Raw genomic sequence first — 20,112 nt, 5'->3', positions numbered from 1 at the left:
GACACAGGTGTTCCTACAGTACTCAGAAGGATCGGGAAGAAGCAGGGGGCGCTGGGAGGACTCAGGAAGGCTAGGGAAGGAGGGAGAAGGCCTCGGAGGGATAAGGACAGCGGGAGAAGGGTAAGGACTCCCACTGAGACAGCGAGGTGGCCTACGAAATCCCCACAGCCCCTCACGCGCACGCGCAGAACCCTGCACCACCCCCCTCGTTCGTGTTTCCGGCTGCTTCTTTCTGCATCCGGGGCACGAAAAGACTCCGTTAGGCCTCGGGCGGCAGCCCCTGACCGGAACCGGAAGTGGGCCCCGAGCCAGGAGAAGGAAGCCGGTGGCCGACCCGTCAGCAGCCGGCGGCGGCCTCGAGGGGCGGCGCTACGCTGCTCCCTGCGAACCGGTGCCGCGGCCAGGCGGGTGGCCGGCCCAAGGGCCCGGCGCCATGAAGCTGTACAGCCTAAGCGTCCTGTATAAAGGCGAATCCAAGACGGTGCTGCTCAAGGCCGCATACGATGTGTCCTCCTTCAGCTTTTTTCAGAGATCCAGGTGAGCGGGCCCTCGAGGGCGGCGCCCGGACGGGGAGGCCCGGGGTCCGGGTTGGAGACCGCCGGGGAATCGAGGCCCGGGGCTTGGCCTCCCGCATTGGAGCCGGTGGCCTTTTCCTCGGCCTGTAGCCCATTCTGGAATGTAGTCCGTAATCAGGGTTTTTCAAATTTTCCATGTTTTAAAAATGACCGGGGGGCTTTGAAAAAGTGCAGATTCCCCTAGGTTCACGCCCAGTTGAGTTCCAGCAATCTGTATCTTAAACCAGCAACTCCCCCTTAGTGGTTCTGATCCAGGAAGCTCACGTGCCACACCTAAAGCGCCACGTTTGTATTATTTGGCTGGGCTTTCCAACAGTTCGGTGTGAGAGTTCCTGGTACACTGTCATATTACGGAGGAAGTCACTGAGGCCCCAGGAGATGGATACCAAACCAGCCAGGACTCCAACCCAAATTGTATGCTCTTTACGGTTGGGCTCTGGTGGTACAAAAGGGTTCTACAGTGAAGATTTGGAAGGAAGCATGGAGGTTTTAGGGCTTACAAGCCTTTGAACATTTGCAAGGCACTTTAATGCAATCAAGTCCGTGTTAGAAGTAGCACAGACACTTAACCGCCTGTTCGTGGGAGGGGTGGCGGTGACTCAGGCACAAAGGGAGAAAGACCCTACAAAGTCTGTGGTCACCCAGTCTCCAGGTCTGGTGGCATCTGGATTCTGTTTGCATTACTTCATTGGGCTGTTTTGTTCTTGATGAGAGTGGCTTGCTGGTGGGATCTCAAACAATTCCTCCTGTTATTTTGTTGAAACTTTCTGCTGCTTTTTGGGTCCTTCTTGGTACTTAGCATTCTCTGTCATGACCTCTAGTCTCTGTTCTGTGTTGCTGCTTTTCTGTGATGGAACTTTGGGTGCTAACTTGGTTAACTCTTGATTCTTTTCCTTTCTCTCTTTCCCCTACCCACATTTACTGACGATCCTCAGAGATTTCACTTTAGGACTTTCATCTTACTGGTTTTCAGTATCCAGACCAGTTTCAGATAATTAATACAACTGCAGTACTGTAGGGAAATCTCTACAAGTGTCTCTTAAAACAACACATAGTCCAGTTGAGCCCATTGTTTTTCTCATAAGTCCTCCTGTCTTCTGTTCTGCCCACCTCATGATTACCAGAATGCGAACATCAGACCTTCAAAACGTTTTCCAGCTTTTCTAGCACTTGTATGCAGAATGTCACAATGAATGCAGTTCTTCCTTTGTCTAATTATAGTTCTACTCTAAGCTCTGTCTCTTTAGTTTTATTGCAAGGACTTCCTTATTTTAAGACTTACCTCTAAGGGATTTTTCTGGTCCTATTCACTCTCTCAGGATAATAATAACAAGTAATATTATGCGCCAGACATCGTGCTAAATGCTCATTTAGTCATCACAGCACGTCTCAATATATAGACGCAGTAAGTCCCTTACCAGAGGTCACACATCTCATAAGTGGTGGAGCTGGGATCCCAGCCAGGGAAGTCCACTCCAGACGTGAGTCCTCACTCTGCTGCATGGCTCTTGGTGTGATCTCAGGAGTATATGAATCTGCTGGAACCAACTGTGGATTCCACAAGTCAGGACCCTGCGCTGACAGCCCTTTATATGACATTTCCAGTCAGAGGCTTCTTGTTAACGCTGGTTCCTCCAGCTGGACTGTGACTCTTCTATGCTGGCCACATCTTTTTCTTGGGCCCATGAACCTCCTCCTCTCCCTCAGCCGTGGTACAAACCAGTTTCCGTTTCCTTGTCTTGGCTGAGCCCTTGCCCTCAATTCCGTCCAGAATGTCCCTGGCCCGTACAATGGATTAGCCCCAGCCGACCTGAGGCTAGAGCCAGCATTCACTGAGGATGCCTGTTGCATTGCAGGGTCCAGCGTGTGGCAGCTGCCATAACTGACTGTGCATCCGCTGAACAGTTTTGACCACTTAGGTGTCTCCATCACAGATTTTCTTTCTTCCCGCTTCATGGGAGTTAGTAGAGCCTTGAGAACAGGAGCTGGCCTCTGCTTCACTACTGTGTCCCAAATCATACTCTGACCAAAATGTTAAATTAACTATAACCTGTAGAAGATTCCCCAGAAGTCTGGAAGTGGGTTGTTTGGGTCTGCTCGGTAGCAAGCAAATGTGGTTTGAATGGTTGTGATAATGTGTAATTATCTGTATTCATGGTCATCGACAGAGTGTTTATTAGTTCTTCCTAAGGTTGGGAGGGAAGGAATGAAACCAGGAAGCAATGTCTCCTTAGTGTATAAGCTCAGGGGTCACTTTGCATTGTATTGGGGACAAGGTGACAGGAACAGGTAATATGTGTTGTGTTTCTTAGCGTCCAGGAGTTCATGACCTTCACAAGTCAGCTGATTGTGGAGCGCTCAGCGAAAGGCAGCCGAGCTTCTGTGAAGGAACAAGGTGAGAGGGCCCACCACCTGGTAAGCGCGTGCTGGCCCAGCCACCCCACTCAGGGGGCCCAGAGCTCTGTCCACAGGAGGGCTGCCTTGTGACGGAGAGGGCTCCCAGGCCCACAGTCCTCTGCTGGCTTCTCTCTTCCCTCCTCCTCCATTTCCTGGTATGCAAAATTCTATGCCCACTGATGGTATGTTGGTTGCTTGGTTAAATCACCCCCAAAAGCTTAGACTCGCTTACAGCTAGGGTCTGCCTCTCTTGGAGCAGTAAGCAGCCTTCCTGCTTTGTCCTCTTCTGCCTTTGCAGTTGTAAACGTCTCAGAAAAGGACCTCCACCCAGCTCTGTTGAGGAAATACTGTATTCTGTGCTGCTTAGTTCTTTTCCCCATGAACCTGGAGACCCCTTATTTTTCCTCATGACCTTAGTTTTTTCTTCCTTATGATTCAGGTTTCCTGTAAGAATTTTTATGCATTTATTTTAGGGGCATTTGGTTAGCTATGATATCTCTGAATCCTTTCCAAATGACAAAAAATCATTTCAAGGATTGTGACTGTTTTGCAGGAACCCTGTACAGGCTGTACCCTTGATAATCCGATGATGTCAGCACAGTCGTACTTGAGACCCCAGCCAGCAGTGGCTCATTCTTTTCTGGATTGGCTTTATCTCTTCCTCCCTCTCCTGCCCCATCCCCACCAAGGCTCACCACAGAGTGGAGCAGGCTAGGTTACTGTAGTGAGGAAGCCTGGGGCCCTGACAGGTGATTTCCTCAAGCCAGGAAATCTTTTACCGAGTTTTTTGTGTATATATGAAAATGGAAGCCACTTAGCTTGTCCAGAGTTCCATCAGCTTGGGAGCAGAGCAGAGCACCTCTGAGGGTTGAAGCTTCCAAGACACAGGGGAGCCTGACCTCGAGCTCAGGGTAGGACCTAGACAAGCCCCTGGGGCCGTTTCCTGGGATAGTTCTGCGCCACTAGTGGTCCTTCGACCCTGGCTTTGCGCACTGGGCCTTGGGACTTTCACTCACCCTGAAGCACGTGTTGGTCCACACTGCCAGCAGAGCCCCCACACATGCTGCCCTATGTGCAGGGCTTCACCATAAGCCTGGCTCAGAGCCGCTTTGCTGACCCAGAGGACAGAAGCCCAGCACTCTATCAGTCCAGCGGCTTTGGAGGGTGAGAAAGTCTAAAGCCCTCATGCCATCCTCTTGTCTCCTTAGAATATCTGTGCCATGTCTACGTGAGAAATGACAGTCTTGCGGGAGTGGTCATTGCTGACAGTGAATACCCATCCCGGGTGGCTTTTACCTTGCTAGAGAAGGTGAGTGTGTAGCTTGGCTGGACTGTACTTGGGCAGTCAGGCATGGACTGGGGCCAGGAGTGACGTAAGGGATGAAATAGTGTGTCCAAAATCAGCCTGCTTTCAGCCTCTTCACTCTAAACCAAGAGACAGTCTGGGAGCCTTCTCATTCCTGTCTGTCTCATCCTGCCCTACCCTGGTCCCCCACTGATTTCTGCTTCTCATCCTACTAGTGTCCCTGGGGCCACCTTGGCTCTCCTTGTAAGCCACAGAGTGCCAGCATCTCCCCTTCCTGGTGGGGCCTTCAGGTCAGCTCTGGCTGTGCTTTCGCCCCCACTCACTCCTCTTGCCAGCTGTGCTCCTGCTTCCGCCCTGAAAGTCGTGACTTTCAGTTCCTTCTGAGCCACACTAGGCTGCATGTTCTGCCCCATGACCCATCTCCCTTCTTCCCCTCCTCCCCTCTTTCAGGCCATCCCTGCACACACCAGGCTCCTCCCCACCTGCCGCGCTTCTGCTCAAGGAGTCCCCCTGCTGGCCCATCCTGCAGTTACAGCTGCTCCTTTCCCCAATGTGGGGCTGGTGCCTCCTCATTCTTCATTGTGTTTCTTTGTGGTGCGGATGATAAACTCCTCAAAGACCCTGACCCCACATCCCCTAAAACACTCATGCGTAAAAGCACATGAAGTCTGGTGGCTGCTTAAGTTCAAAAGGCTACTTAAATTCAAAGGATCTAATTACCTTTTTGAAGAATTGTTTTGAAAAATTAAAGCTCCAATATCCTTTTTCCTGGAAATTCACAACCTGAGAAAAGTGGAAATCTGTAATTTGAATTTCTAATAATTTATCATTCCCAGATGAGGTTCATATCAGGCTGGGCATACTTGGATTTTAATTCCAAGAATACTGAGGAAGAAGAAACTTGGACCTAGATTTTCTCCCTTGCAATTAGCCATCCTCCTCTGCCTTCTTCTGTGGGTCCTGGGGTCCTGAGAGCCTCTTTCGGATGAGCGCTGAGATGGGATTGTTGAGCTCCTCTGTCTTGCAGGTGCTAGACGAATTCTCCAAGCAGGTCGACAGGATAGACTGGCCAACTGGATCCCCTGATACCATCAAGTACGCAGGCCTGGACAGTCAACTCAGTAGATACCAGGTAAGGTGCAAAGGCTGTGAAACAGAAAAGCCAATGGCCATGATGGTTGTGACTCTGGGTGATGTGGAAGTTGATGTCCTCCTGAAGATCGCAGGAACCTGCGTTAAGACCTGAGCGCCTAGGCAGCCTTTTGCTTTTCCAGCATGTGTTTAAGCAGCCTGTGGTTTTTAACTTCCGAAAGTATATCCAGCTTGCTTGGTTTTGAGCCCTGTTTCCAGACAGCTACTCCAGTCCTGACATTTTTATTTTTGCTTCTTCCCTAGAACCCCCGAGAAGCTGACCCCATGACTAAAGTGCAGGCTGAACTGGATGAGACCAAGATCATCCTGGTAAGGAAGTAAATTAGGGGACCAAGTTCAGGAACAGAGAGGCAAAAAGATTTGCCAGCAGTCAAGCCCACGCAGCTGATGCTTGTTTTAATCATAGTCCAAGCACTTCTGAAAGTGGTGGTGGCCCACCTGTCCCTGTGCATCAGAGGCTTGAAAGCCAGACTCACTCAGACAACCACTCTGTGGTTCTGCCTCCATGGTGCCTGCCTTAGCCTGACCCACAGCCCAGCAGATTCCTTCTTTTCAGAGTGTGGGTTTCGGTGCATACTGAGGCTCTCTGACTAAATACAGGTCCCGAGTTGTCAGAAACAGGCCTGATTCAGAAGAGCGGGAACCCTGCATTTTACCTGAAATCTAGTTTGCAATTGCTGTTTTCTGCTTTTGTTTTTAAACTCTGAGCTACCTTTGGCTTTGGAATGAAAATTAAGAGATGAAAGCCTTCAGGCACCTCTCTGTCTTCTGTAACGTTTCTCCAGGTTTCCTAACCAGGCCCTGTCCCTGCCTTCTGCTGCCTCAGAGCCTCAGTCTGTGAGCAAGCACACAGAGGCAGGGGACACGCCCACTGTCTTTCCTTGTCTCTCCACAGAGTGGATGGGTCCAGGTCACCCAGCCCATTCTGGCTGCAGTGGTAAAATCTGGATTACTGGTCACGCTGCCTTTTATCCATCCCATTCATGTCTTGATCCAGTTAACTTTTTATGGTGGAAATCTGAGTTGCTCAGCCGTGTGTAGAGATAAAGAATGTTTTTGCTCATTTCTCATTCTGTGCCATTTCATATGTCCAAACCTAGGGTAATGCCAATTGCCTCTGAGGGCCTTGCAGTTTAAGCAGTGGCCATCTGGGGTGGGAGCAAGTCAGCCACTTCCTGATGGCCCTGGTGGAGGGGCTAGGGGCTCTTGTGAGGACCTCCATCCCTCATGTGTTTGGAAAGGGTCTGTCTGCCCTAAGTGCAGAGGTGCTCTCACAGAGCTGATAGTCATGAGATTTAGACACAGTTCCGCTGGGGGAAGCATGACACAGCTGTGCAGTAGGAATGTGTGTGTGTAAACATGGGCACAGGGGGCCTCTCCTGGAGTGTGGCTATCTAAGCCTGTGCTTTGGAGGATTTGGGGCAGTGCTTTAAGTCCAGTTAGAACCTTCTAGGTCCTCCAAGAAGGTCATTAGGCCCTGTGTCCTCCACAGGTCTGGGTCACTGTCTTGATGCTCACATGTGGGGGAGGAGCCAAAGGAAGCACTTTGCTGTGACTGAGCTTCGTGAGGGACTGGCGTCTGCTCACCTTGTGAACAGAGCAAGGCATTCTTTTGTGTCTTTCCTCTTGTCCAGCACAACACCATGGAGTCTTTATTAGAACGAGGTGAGAAGCTCGATGACCTGGTATCCAAATCCGAAGTGTTGGGAATACAGTCTAAAGCCTTCTATAAAACGGTGAGTGTGTCCTGGCCGCTCCTGGGCACCCCGTCAGTCAGCTCTCCCTGCCTCTGGGCTGCTTCTCCCCCTCCCCCAACCTCCCCAAGGCGAGGATGGGTCCTCCTCACCCCTGCTGTCTGAGGGGTGCCACCTTCCCAGAGAGGTTCCGACATTTCTAATTTGTTAACTTGGACTGAAGTGTTGCACCGTTTGGACAGTAGGGGTGCTGCATTTGCTTGATCAACCCACACGCGTTTGCTGTCATGATGATGGCCCTTGGAGGGAGATGCCTTTGGGGTTAGGAGGTATCTGAACAGGAGGTGAAGGAGAAGGTAACAGAGGCCCCATGAACCAAGTGGCTACCTCTCTGTTCTCTGAAGATATTCTCAGTAAGAAATACCCCCATGGGGTCAGATAACTTTATGGGGAGTCAAGGCTGGAGCGAAGGAAGAGACATTCTTGTTCTTTATACTCGGCTAAACAACAGGAAGTTTCCTTCCTTATCGATGGCATTAATGGAATGTGGACAGAATAATCTTGGGACTGTGAACTACTTCTGGATGGCTTCCCTCCACTTCTCTCTCCTTGGTGGTTCCAGAGCCCCTAGTAAGGCCAACTGGTCCCCTCAGAGCTCCCAGTTCTATATGTGCTGAGGTCTACCTCTTCAGCTCTGTTTTGTCTGTCTCAAGGCCCGGAAACAAAACTCGTGCTGTGCAATCATGTGACGGCTGCCAGCAGAGGCCCCTGCGCTGGAACGCCACCATCATTCACATCAGAACCACGGCCCCCCAGGAAGCAGAGCCACCTTGTAACAACCCAAGTGGGAGAGACTCAACTTCGGCTTTGGAGCTCCTGGGAGAAACCGAAGGGTGGATGGGGACCTGGGGGTGGGGAACGTTCAAATTCACATGTCTAGTTATTTCTGAAAAGATACTGAGGCCCCTAAATGTGTATTTGGGGGCCAAATGGAACCATAAAACTCAGTGACTCCATAGATGTTACAGGGCTCATTTCTAATCCCCTGGGAAGGATGTGGTCCCCCAACTTGTGCAAGGCCCATGGGGGGTTCAGAGCCAGCTCTTTGTGGATCTTCACATGTTTGGGTTTTGTCTGTATACTAATTATTAACACTACAAGGAGCAGGGTGCCCTGACTCCAGGACTGGGGAGGGACAGCCACTGTGGGGCTGCAGTGGGCATGGGGGCGGGGTGGGGGGCTCAGGCCAGTGCTTCCGTGTTGGGAGGAGACAGCTACTGGACTTCATAAATTCTGAGACCTAGTTTGCATTCCTGCTGAGATTGACTTTGACTTTCTGCGGTACCCATCCAGCAAGCAAGTTCGTAAAGAACGCTAGAAGTGGGGGAGGGGGCGCTTGCCCTGACTTGCAGTTTGGCTTTGAGCATCTGGATCAGAGCACGTGTGCTGCAGTCTCGTGAATAGTTGTCATTTGCCTCTCTGGTGACAAGAAAGACTGTTCTGACAATCACCTGGGACTTTTGTCTTAGCAAGTGACCTTCACTGTGGCCACAATTTCTAGGCACCAAGAGAAGATGCCAGCCAGCCTGGGGGCTCCCAAGCATCCACTTGTGGTCTGAGCTGTCCACACTCCAGCCCAGCCCCCAGCAGAAGCACTGCTGAGCACCCCGCCCCCGCCCTCAGCAGCATGAGGCCTATGGCTCTGAGGCCCAGCCCTAAAAGCAGGTGCAGGGAGCAAGCCAGGCAGTAGCCCAGGAGGTTCCAGCTCTTCTCAGCCTTGCTGGTCCCTTGGCCCTGCTGCCGTGTTGTAAACCGCCTCCTAGTGCCCTGCTGCGCTTCCTGAGGACGCAGGCTCCGGACACACCCTTGAGAACCAGTCTCTGTGGACGCTCCTGTTGGAGCGGTATCAGTGTGGTCTCATCCTCCGGTGTCCTTCCCTGAGCCCTCTGTTCTTGCCCTGTCGAGGAGGTCCACTGCCCTGACAGGAAGTGCCTGTGGCCTTGAATTCCCTGGCATGGGCCAGAAGTGGGATCTGCGTGGCCTCCGAGGACCCACCCTAAGAAGTTTACCTGCCAGCTGCTTGTTTTCTCTGGCCACTGTACCACCAGAGGACTTGGCCTAAAAGTAGCCTACCCATGTGAGTTCTGCCATGTTTACCCCTGAAAGGCGCAGGCCTGGCCTGCTCACTGGTCTCTGATGTGGCCATGACCACCCCTTAGGGATGATTGAGAGTTGTCTGACTCCTCCCACTTTGGAGGGTACTGGGGGTCGGGGGGTGGGGGTTGGCCAAGATTGGGAAGAGGGTGACAAGGGTGAGTAGGGCTGGCCGAGACCTCTGCATCCACCCTTCCTCCAGCTCCTCTTGTCTTCTAATGTTAAATCATTTGGCAAAGTGTATTTTAATAACTGCTGCCTAACTTTTCTCTGTGTTCTGTTTGGAAGGTTCCTATCTGGATAAAGTTGTCTTTTGAAATTCCAAAATAGTCTTGTGCTTTGTTTTGGGCTTCCCAGGTGGCAGTAGTGGTAAAGAATCCACCTGCCAATCCAGGAGACATAAGAGATGGGTTTGATCCCTGAGTCAGGAAAATCCCCTTGGAGTAGGAAATGGCAACCCACTCCAGTATTCTTGCCTGGAGAATCCCATGGACATAGGAGCCTGGTGGCTTACAGTCCATAATCACAAAAGAGTTGGACATGACTGAAGCAGCTAAGCACACAATGTGCTTTGAGCCACAGGGACCCCTTTCCACGGGAGCCCTGCCCCTCATGCCGTGCCCCTGCCGAGTGTGGGGTTCACCGTATCCTGGGGGGAAGCAGCCTCTACTTTAATGCCCCCATTCTCCTGTCCCCACCCCTTAGACCTTTCTAGCAGGAAGTGGGGGAGGGAGCCCCAGAGTAGAGAGAAGTCCTGCTCTGAGTCCTGTGACCTGGTCTTCACTGCACCGTAGAAACCACCTGGGAGGCTTCCTCACAGCCACAGCGCCGGGGCCACACACCCAGAAACTCCAGCTGTGTCTGCTGGGGTGTGGAGTGTCCTGTGCCCCCCGGATCCTTGCATCCTGGCAACTCTGGTCCTAGTTTAGGGAATGTCCTCGGCAGGTGGTGGTTAGACTGTGAGTGCTTCTCACCTATTTCATTGCTGGCCTGGGACTGACCTGGAGACCCCTGAAATAGGGAGTAGCCTGGGCATTTCCGGCTTTTCCTGCTCAGAGGACCCACCAGGGCATGCGCCCAGGGAGCTTTGCCCAAAGCAGGTGTTCTTTAAAATGACAAATGAAAGGCCCCTCACTGACTTCCCTCTGCCTATCCTGCCATCCCTACTTGGGGGGCTGCCAGAGGACAGTTTCAGAGTGCTGGATCACCTCAGGATTCCTGCAGGATCCCCAGTGGGGGTGGGGTGGGGCTGTGGCAGGTGCCCAGAGGGAGGCCTGGCCTGGAAAGCCGCCTCGGATTACAGCTGATAGGTGAGCGGAGCCCTAGATGCTGCGGTGGTGGTGATGACTCCTCTGCTCACTGGCTCTGTCCTAGATTCTCTGCACCAAGCTCTCTGATCTGCCCTGGTGCTCCCTGGGCAGCCCTCATGCCTGCCTGCACACCTGAAAGCCCCTACCAGCTACCACCCACAGGGCCAGAAAGGTGGCTGCAGCCAGATGCCAAGGCTGGACCAGGAGGCCTGTTGTGCCCTAATGGACAGGACTGAGCAGGCCTGAGGCAGCATTGCCTCATCAGAAGTCACTTGGACCCGTTGGTGTGTTTGGTGTATCAGATTGTTTGGAAGCCCGTATTTCTGTCCTGAGAAAGCTTAAGGTGTGAGGTACAGACAGGCAGCAGCACCTGGGGACCAGGAGTAGAGGGGAGGCTGTCCATCTCAACATGAGGGTGTCTCTGGGGTGTCAGCAAGACTGCCGGGGACTGCCCAGGAGGGAGGAGGGCACGAGGTCTTTGAGGAGCACAGGCAGGTCCCAACAGCCCTTGCCTGGCAGGGCCTAAACGTGTGCAGCCGTGAGAGAAGATGTTCAGAGAAGCAGGCAGCTTTGCATCAGTTGTGGCCATGCAGCTATGTGGCCGCGTGGTCAGAAAGCCATGGAGTCGGCCATGTGGCTATGTGGTCAGGCGATCAGACAGGTTGGATGGCCACGTGGTTAGGCAGGCATGCGGCCCGCGCTCGCTCAGCCGGTGCAGGCCAGGAGTGTTCCCAAGGAAGGTGCAGAGGCTTTGTATCCCTGTGGTGTGAGGGTGCAATGGGTGACTGGGTGCCGTGTCCCTCCCTCCATGTTGGGGGTGAGCTGCAGAGGGAAGGCTGGTGGGGAGCGCCTGGCTCTGCCCACCTGGGCCCTCAAGCCCCTCAGTCTGGGCCCACCTGGGAGCCTCTGTACCTGGCATCCCTCTGTCGCCCAGGTCTCAGCTCTGGGCTTCTGCTGTTCGGGTCTCCTCATGGAGCCTCTCCAGGCCGTGGCTGTCATCGCCTGCTCTGTCGTCTTTGTATCCCAGCCGCCACCACTCTGCTCCTGGCGTCGGTGTCTCATGTCCGTGCGCTGTCTACACAGCCCGCGTGCAGGCCCACAGGAGCAGCCCCGGGGGCTGCAGGCACCACGTGTCCCAAGCAACACGCACAAAGACCAGATAGGTGGAGGGAGAGAACGGACAGGGCAGCAGGGCTGGGGCCTGGAGCTCTTCCCATACAGATCTGCCCTCCTGATCTCATCTTCAGAGATCGCTAGAGTGACCAGAGGCTGGGGGTCCTAGGACTCAAGGCGTCATTTTTGGTTCCTGTGTCTGGGGCTAACAGAGGCCTTCAGGAAAACAGGAGGGAGGTGGGAGCAGCTGGCAGAGTTTGACCTGCAGCCTCACGGAGGGGCCCCACCTGGGCATGCCGACTACCCAAGATGGGCTTGGGAACATCTGGCCTAGGGCTTCTGCAGCCTGGCCAGCCCAGGGCCCACATGGCAGGGGAGGGACCTGCCTAGAGGTGAAGGGTCAGCTAGATACTGGCAGAGAGCACCCAGATACACCTGAAGCAGTTTGTCCTGTTTTCCATTTATTTGCAGTTTCCCGAGACAGAACAAAATAATAATTTTGTACACTTACAAGGCTCAGAAAGAAAAGACAATGAAACTCAGCAAAAAGAGAGAAGAGGAAAGGCCGGCCAGCACCGTGGGCAGCCGACCCTCTGCAGGGCGGGCCGGCCGACGCCGCCACACCGCGGACATCTAGCTAGAGGAGCGGGTGTGGCTTGCTCATGAGGGGTCATGCAAAAGAACTCTCCCCCAGAAAAAAAAAAAAAATCCCCAAATTATCCCAGACAGGCAGCTCCCTGGAGAGAACGGGTGAGCAGGGAGAGGAGAGGAGGAGGCCCCAGGAGGTGAGGGCAGCTGGGCCGCACGCTGTCCACGGCGAACCCTGCCGCTGCCCAAGGCCCAGGGAGCCCTGCAGATGTTTACCCTATGTCCATGGGTGGGGACGGCTGTCCTGAGCACAGCCGCAGACAGGCAGGTGAGCATCCACTCTGAGTGTCTGTCCATGGACAGTCCCCCTTGGAGACCAGCATCCTGTGTCCTGTGCCCCACTCTGGGCCCCTCCCTTGGCTTGTGTAGGGGGAAGATAAAGAAAATCCTTGTTGAAAACAACATGAGTTGAAGGGGCAGATATTGGGGTGGGGGGGTGCGTCCTGCACCTCTGGGATCATGACCCCTGACCACCCCCCAAGTACAGCCCAGGAGGCCAGGTTATACCCACCCCCATGCCAGGCCAAACACTTGGCTCTCTCTGCCACCACCTGACCATGCGGCCCATCCCAGAGGCTCACCAGAGTGCCCACCAGCACACAGGGGGACCCACCTCCCCACCCCAGGGTCCCTGTCGCTCGCAGCTCAGTGCAGCCCTCTGCTCCCTGCTGCTCTGGCCCAAACTCTAAAAGTGCAGCCTCTTCAGCAAACACTTGCCTGGCCCCTGCCTCAACCTGGAAGCCAGAAACACCCGCCCACCTCTGACCCCTCTCTCCTTTCTGCCTCACACCCACATGGGGACGGGGGAGAAGGTGGGCAAAGACGGAGAGGTACCCAAGCAGAAGAGAGGCCAGCCCAGGGGTTCCCTTCCTCAGCGGGCTACTGCCAGCACTGTCCTCGCCCATGTCTCCCGCCAGGTGTGAGATCTGAAACTAAGGTGTGCCTCTCTGCAACCCCTCCCCCAGTGCACCTCCCTGGCCCCGACTGGGCCAGAGCTGGATCCCTGAGCCTCCTTGGATGGCTCAGTATCCTCCCAGAGAGGCTGGCCCAGCCTCTGCACTGCTCACCCATGCTGGGAACACGGGGAGCCCACATCCACACCTTCTCAGGGAAGAGAGGAGGGAAGGGAAGTGGGAGGGAAGTCAGCCGTGCTTGGGCCCCCTTGCCACCCCCCCAAGCCCTCCCCCGACAACACCTGACACTCCTGACCAGGAGCCATGCACGGCAGGGAGGATGCAGACTTTTTGGGGGGTGGGCACCACCTAGCAAACACTGTTCCTCGGGCGGCAGGCCCTGGTGGACAAGTTCATTCCCCCGGCCAGTCCCTGGAGGAGGCCAGGAGTGGATGGACACGTGGAGCTTGGGTGGGGTGCGGCCGGAAGGTTCGAAGCCCCACAAATGCCAGTGATTTTTACAGCTTTTTCCCTTGTTTAGTTTTTTTTTCCGCTTCATCGACGTCAATTTTGTGTGTGTGGTTGTTGTTGTCATCTTGTTTTTAAAAAGAAATCACATCTGGTCTTGGTTTTCTGCAGACACAGGCACCAGGGGAGGAACGAGGCAGACACAAACATGCGACAGGCAGGCCGTGTGCCCGAGGGCAGCTGGGCTCCAAACACCGAGTCTGTCCCGTGGTGAAACCAGCCGCAGTGGCTCTGAAACAGAGCGGGTGCCAGGACGAGTGGGTCAGCTCTGGGGGCTGCTCTCCGTCTGACCCGGGTTTGGTGGCTGCAAGGTGGGCACCTGCAGGGCTGCCCTGAAAGGGGCCTGGAGACCCTGACCCAGCACCCCCACTCCCCTAACACCAGGCTTGCCTTATGCCCAGGAACCTGCTGGGCCACCCCTTCTGGCCACCCTTTCCGACAGCCTCCCCCAGGCTGCAGCCCCCACACCCCGGACTGCACTCCCCTCCCCCAGGGTCTCACCTTCACTGCAGCGGGGCCACGGGCGCCCCCGAGCAGTGGAAGTGCACGTTCTGCCACTTGCCATCTCGGCGATGCCACACACGGGTCTCCTCGGACTGGCTGGTGCGGGGCCGGCCTTGCCCGTCGATATACTGCGTGAGGCGGATGTAGGCGATGCAGGCGGCGTCCTCGCCGATGACGTGCACGTGCGGGTTCAGGATGGTTGTGTGGATCGGCTTGCTGTTCTTGGCGAGCACTGTGGGTGGGTAGGGGCTTGGGGTCATGCCTGCCCCCACCCAGCCCCTCTACCAGCCCAGCCTCCTCCAAGAGCACCATCTGGCTCCCCATCCCTCTCCCTGTGTGTCCTCACCCCTCATCCCTGTGGCTCGGGGATTTCTGCCACAGAGGGTGGAGCAGTGGCCCCTGACCCTGAGCACAGAGGGGACAGGGCTCCCCTGGGCCCCTGACTGGGGGTCCGTGGGCTCTCCAGGGGCACCCACCCTTTTACCCTCCCCCCGCCCTGCACTCACAGTTCTCGAAGTAGAATCTGTGGAAGTCCATCCCTTCAACCAGGTTGCCCAGGGCTTCAGGCTCAAACGAGGTCAGGCCTGGGTCGCAGATTTTCCTGGGGGGCAGACCCAGGTGAGGAGGGGCCCCTCAGAACCCGGTGCTTCCATCCAGCCCCCTCCATGTGGGGAAGCCCTCCAGGTCCACCCCCCCATCCCAGAACAGGCCAGGCGCCCCGACTCACGCGTAGGCCTCGAAGTCGCCATTATTGACAGCCTCGATGAGCTGCTCCGTGATCTTGATGATCTCCTGCTTCCGCGCTGCAGGGAGACAGCTGCCCAGTGACCCACACACCACCTGTGCCTGCCCAGGAGGGTCCGGGCAAAGTACCCCGCCCCCATCCCCATCCCAAGGCTGCCCAGCTCAGACTGCTCCCTTCAAGGCCACCCACGGCTTCCCGGTTTCCAAGTCCAACGAGCTTCCATCTTGTTTGTCTTAAATACAATATCCCTGAATGACACATACTGCATCCGTAGCACTGCTGCTGCTGCTGCTGCTAAGTCGCTTCAGTCGTGTCCGACTCTGTGCGACCCCAGAGACGGCAGCCCACCAGGCTCCCCCGTCCCTGGGATTCTCCAGGCAATAACACTGGAGTGGGTTGCCATTTCCTTCTCCAATGCATGACAGTGAAAAGTGAAAGTGAACTACCCGTCTGGAAAATGCAGGTCAGGGAAGCAAAGCCTGCCACGACCACCCTGCATCCCCAGTCCCCCCAGCCACGTGCACTGGACCCTCAGCAGGGGATGACCCTGTGACACTGTGACCACCCTTCCTGGCTTCTGCCCCCCAGGCATTGCTCTCTAGTCCTCCATGCACCCAACAGCTCTTGGGGGGTTGGGGGCAGGTGTCTACTAGGGGCCGGCTCACAAAGCAGGGAGTGGATTGGAGGCTGCAGGGCCAGGCCTCTGTGCAAAGGCCAGGAAGCAGAGCCCAGTGGAAAGCTAAGCGTGGGCCTCACCACCTTCTCTCCATGGAAGTCCACAGACTGCCGGCTGGCCTCCCGCCTCTTCCTGCCTCCACCTATTTGTGGTCCTGGGCCCCAGGCCAGTCCTCTGGCATCACTTTTCCATCCTGCACCCTCTACCTGAGGCCCTGGGTTGGCAGCCCTCTCCAGGTTCCTACCCACTTGACCTCTGGTCCTAGACCAACCCAGTCCCTGGGGTGCTTGCCTGGGGCCCCCCCTTTATCTCTTTAACTACCGTTTATTTTCAGGCTACATATTTTAAACACATGGAAGAAGCACAAAGAATAACATAGCCCACACCCTGCTGGTTCACATCTGAACAATTTTTATATTTGCTTTAGATTTCTTCCAAAGAGAGAAAAGCTTCCACATAAAGACACAGGTGCCTGTGTTCCCTTGAGTCTTGTTCTTCACTCACTCTCCCCAGAGAAGTACCACCCTGAGTTAGGTGCTAAACCATGCCTGTGCAGATACGTCGACACCCAAAGGCACACAGGAAACACACACATGTGCGTGTGCACACAGCCATGGACACACCCACACATGGTGATTCCATAACGCAGTAACACGCCAGCAGTAAAACCCAGACCCAAGAAGAGCACTGAAGGCGGCACCCCAGTTCTCTCCACACCCCTCTCCAGTCACGGCCGTGCCAGCCACGCATCTGTGCACCCTCCCAGGGGCGTTGTGTCCCTCTGCTCCCCGCAGTACGTAGGACCACAGGCTCTCTGCAGGGCCACTCCTGTGGATGCACATTCCCACCCAAGCAAGCCTAAAGACAGGCGTCTGTTGCTCTCCAGTGTCCAGCTGCCAGTGCAGCTGGGCTCAGCACACGTGTGAGTTGATCCACAGCCTACATTCCCAGAGCAGGAGATGCTGCGTGTGAGCGGGGGCGTGCCCCTGGGTCATGCGGCACACCGGCTCTGGACAGTGGCTGCTGGGTGAGCCCTGTGACACCCAAGGGGTCCAGTGCATCACGCGCAGGTGTGCACACGTGCCCCTTCGTGCACAAGGGTGCATACTTGTGCGTGTGTCTGTAGTGCCTGTGCACGCCAACCTGCCAGCACACATGCGCTTCCCCGTCTAGAAGAGACCCTCTCTCTGCACTGGCTGTGCTTCTGCTGGCTTCTGTTTGTTTGGTTTTTTTCTTACAGAACTCCATGTCTGGACTGTAACAAGGTTTGGGCTTCAGGCTGTCTCTGCAGAACCCAGGCCCCCGCTGGAAGCTGGCCTCCAGGAAGGGGGCCCAACTGCCCTGATGCCCCCATCCACCCATAGAGCTCTGTCCCAACACAGACACATGCGGGTGGTCCCTGTCCTCACCTGCTGGATACTTCACACCTCCTTCAGCACACCCACTTCCTCCCACCCCATAACACAGCTTCTCCCCTCTCAGTGCTTCCTCCACAGCCTGCCCACCTCTCGGCCCTCTGCCTGGGCGTTTCCCAATTCTGAAGGCCCTCTCTCCTCTGGACCTCATCAACCCCCACTCCCAGTTCACCTGTCATCTTCCTGGAAGTGGCCTCAAGCCTCAGTCTGTGATCTCCCACTGCAGCCCAGCTCCCCCACCAGATGACACCCCATGGGCCAGGGCCCCTGGGCTTGTCTGACAGCAGCACCTGGCGCCTGCCCCTCCCGTCCCTGCCCTGGGCGGCCGGTCACCCTGGACCCCGCTGCCTCCCTCCTGAAGCACCACATCCAGCCCCTGCTCAGGAGCGCCCACCTCCCACTGTGAGCCACTCTGTCAGCTCCAGGCCATCCTGCTAATCTCGCTAAGAGGACATCTACACATCCCAACATCCCAGACACTTGTCAATCCCCCTCTTGACAGACAGTGTGAGCTGTCTCCCCTCCCAACATAAGCCCTCAGCCAATAACCTTGCAGCTGGAATTGAGAGACCTTTTTTTCTGTTTTGTTTCCCCAAGCACTCTGATTTTATGATCGCCCTACTGAACCGTGGTAAGTGGGCCGAGTTTTCCACTTAATGAGGTAATAGTATTTTTAAACAAATCGTAATTAAAAATGGAGTCGGTGTAAAAAGAAAGTATTAAGTAAATAGAGCTCTAAGGTCACAGAACACATTGCAAAGTCTGAAGTTTGGGAAACAGCCCCCATGCCCATTCTGCAGATGGGAAAGCTGAGGTTGCACAAGCCCAGCCACAGCCCAGGAATGAGCCAGACACTCCTGACCTGTGGAGGGACTCTGCCCTCTCCTTCCTTGTCGTACAGAGCAATCCTGCCTCCCCAGGTGGCATACTACGCAAAGGGACTCCTGGTGGGGGTGGGGGGAGGGCTGGCTATCAAGGACAAGCTGCCCCCACCAGGCAACTCCAGAAACAGAGCTGAGGTGCATGGGCAAGAGTCTGGCTTGGGAGAAGTCCCAGAGTTGAACCGTAGCCCTGCATCCACTCTGGCTCTCTTGGGGAGAGCTAACAGGCTAGGGAAGCCCAGACATTAGCAAAGGGTCTAGGAGGACCCTAGTGACCCCAGGTGGACCCCAAGCAGCTGCAGGGGTGCCAGGAAGTCCCTAGCCACACCAGGGAGGCAGCTGCACAGGATCAGCCTGGATTGTGCATAATCCCCGATTATGGAGAACCCAGGGCAGGCCAATGGGCACCAACCCATTTACCATTGACAGCTGGCGGGTTGGCTCCCGGGAAAAGAGGCTGCCTGTGACCCACCCCAAGGATGGCCCTCTGCAGCCAGGCCTCTGTGCCAGTGGGGGAAGTCCCTGGCCCCAGAACTGGGAAGGGGCGGCCACTCCACTCTGGCGTTCACCCACTTGGCCCACTGAGTGCCAGAACTCACCCCGAAGTGACCACTCAGAAGTCCCTTCTCCAGGCTGGCCTGACCTGATCCCTTCACCCAGGACCCCCACACACATGGAAGCTGGCTGCTGGGAACCCCAGGTGGGAGGGCAGGAGGTAAGAGGGCCCCTCTTTCTGAGGGACACTGATAGGGGCCACCCCTCCCCAGCACTCTGTCCCTCCCCTGCACCCTGTAGGCCCAGCCACATGTGCCAGGAGTCCAGGCCCCGAGGTCCCCTCCACTCAATCCTGGTCACAGCCCCTTCTGCGGCCCCACCTCCAGAGTCAGGCTCAGGACAGACCCCCAAAGGGGCAAGCCTGTGCTGTGCCTCCCCTCCCCCACTCCATCAGCCTGTCCTCCGAGCTCCCTACCTGGGCTGGGCATGCCCCAAAGGCGGGTCATGGCCTTGGGCCGGGGTAATATTGCAAGGAGCCCTTGGACACAGCCCTCCACATCTGCTACCCTCAGCTTCGTTATCTGTGAAACTAGAGGCCATGAGGGTCCCGGATTTGGGGACACGGAGGCCTCTAAACTGGAATAAGACCCCGCACAATTGGGGACGGGCAGAGGCTCCGCTGTGTGCCCACCAGCAAGACTCAGCTCTCTCACCTCTGAGACGCATCTCCACTTCCTCTAGCAGAGCCTGAGTTCAGGCCACAGCCCCCCGAACCCCCGGCCTTCCCCTCTGCTCCCAGGGCCTCCCTCCCACCCACCTACCCCTGCCCTGGCCCCCAGGCATGGCTGGCAGGGGTGGGTGGCGGGGGTCGGCACCCCCACAGCCCGGCACTCACCCAGCCTCTCCCCCGCCATGCCCGGCCCCCGGCCCCGAAGCAGCTTCGCCTCTGAGAGCCCGGTGTCTCCCCGGAGGAGGGGGTGGCTGCCGCCCTGGGATGTCATCCATCCCTGTAAGCGATACTGGCGAGCAGTCGGCAGACGGGCTGCAGACGGCAGTGGTGGCTCCTCCCTGCCCGGGGAGGTGGCCCAGCCCCGCGCCCGCCCCCAGCCCGCCCCCAGCCCGCGACTCACCAGCCGGGCCGACCCCAGACGGCACACGCCCCTTCCTCACTACCACTACGGAAGAAATCTGCAGCTCACAGCCCCTGGGAGGGAGGCTCTAGTTCAGGGAAACCTGCCTCCTGCTTCTCTCCCCACAGGTGCGCATCCTTAACCGAACGGCAGCTTTGTGTGGAATTCCCTGGGTCCCCCACCCAGGAGCCGACCCCTTCCCAGAGCCAGGGGGTGGCGCACCTCAGCTGGAGGTCTCCACACCCGAGAGCCCCCAGGAGCAGCCAGCGGGGCCACTCAAGGTGCTACTTACACGGGGTGAGTGGGGGGCCTGGGAGAGCCGGAGACGGGCAGGGTGGGGGGCCCTGGGCTTCTGGGGTCCCCGAACCCCTCCTCACCGTGTTCAGGATGTCAGAGATCCTGGGGGCTGGGGTGGAACAGACGAGACGTGAACACGAGGCAGGCGGGGGACACGCAGGAGAGAAAACCTATGGGCTGATGAGCCAAGCCAGAGAGA

The 20,112-nt window shown here is 56.2% G+C and overlaps 2 protein-coding genes across 20 annotated transcripts in view; one reads left to right on the top strand and one right to left on the bottom strand.

The window, feature by feature from the left end:
- The first annotated feature begins 255 nt into the window (after positions 1 to 255).
- Positions 256 to 9,605, top strand: YKT6 (YKT6 v-SNARE homolog). 2 transcript variants are annotated; one of them, XM_006051306.4, is made up of 7 exons: positions 271 to 537; positions 2,888 to 2,970; positions 4,181 to 4,281; positions 5,306 to 5,410; positions 5,674 to 5,739; positions 7,065 to 7,166; positions 7,838 to 9,605. In XM_006051306.4, exons 1-7 carry the CDS (start codon positions 434 to 436, stop codon positions 7,871 to 7,873), a joined length of 597 nt encoding a protein of 198 aa, XP_006051368.1. In that variant the 5' UTR covers positions 271 to 433; the 3' UTR covers positions 7,874 to 9,605. The 2 variants fall into 2 exon arrangements, with proteins under 2 accessions (XP_025147149.1, XP_006051368.1); XM_025291364.3 differs by lacking the exons at positions 7,065 to 7,166; positions 7,838 to 9,605 and adding an exon at positions 6,923 to 7,060 and having other exon boundaries at positions 256 to 537.
- A 2,537-nt stretch (positions 9,606 to 12,142) lies between these two features.
- The window catches only part of CAMK2B (calcium/calmodulin dependent protein kinase II beta), a 91,393-nt gene continuing 83,423 nt past the window's right edge, over positions 12,143 to 20,112 (bottom strand). For 11 of the 18 annotated variants that reach the window (XM_025291348.3, XM_044946791.2, XM_025291350.3 and 8 more), the window contains 5 exons: positions 19,909 to 20,022; positions 15,002 to 15,077; positions 14,781 to 14,875; positions 14,272 to 14,506; positions 12,143 to 14,001 (listed from right to left, as the gene is read on the bottom strand). In XM_025291348.3, the coding sequence (XP_025147133.1) occupies positions 14,274 to 14,506; positions 14,781 to 14,875; positions 15,002 to 15,077; positions 19,909 to 20,022 (518 nt within the window). In that variant the 3' untranslated portion in view covers positions 12,143 to 14,001; positions 14,272 to 14,273. The remainder of the gene's footprint in view (positions 14,002 to 14,271; positions 14,507 to 14,780; positions 14,876 to 15,001; positions 15,078 to 19,908; positions 20,023 to 20,112) is intronic. The other 7 variants (XM_025291356.3, XM_025291358.3, XM_025291359.3 and 4 more) reach the window with 1 other exon arrangement.

Source organism: Bubalus bubalis, chromosome 8, assembly GCF_019923935.1.
Source record: "Bubalus bubalis isolate 160015118507 breed Murrah chromosome 8, NDDB_SH_1, whole genome shotgun sequence".
NCBI lineage: Eukaryota > Metazoa > Chordata > Mammalia > Artiodactyla > Bovidae > Bubalus > Bubalus bubalis.
Note: the sequence above shows the minus strand (reverse complement) of the source record. Positions and strands in the feature narration are given on the sequence as shown.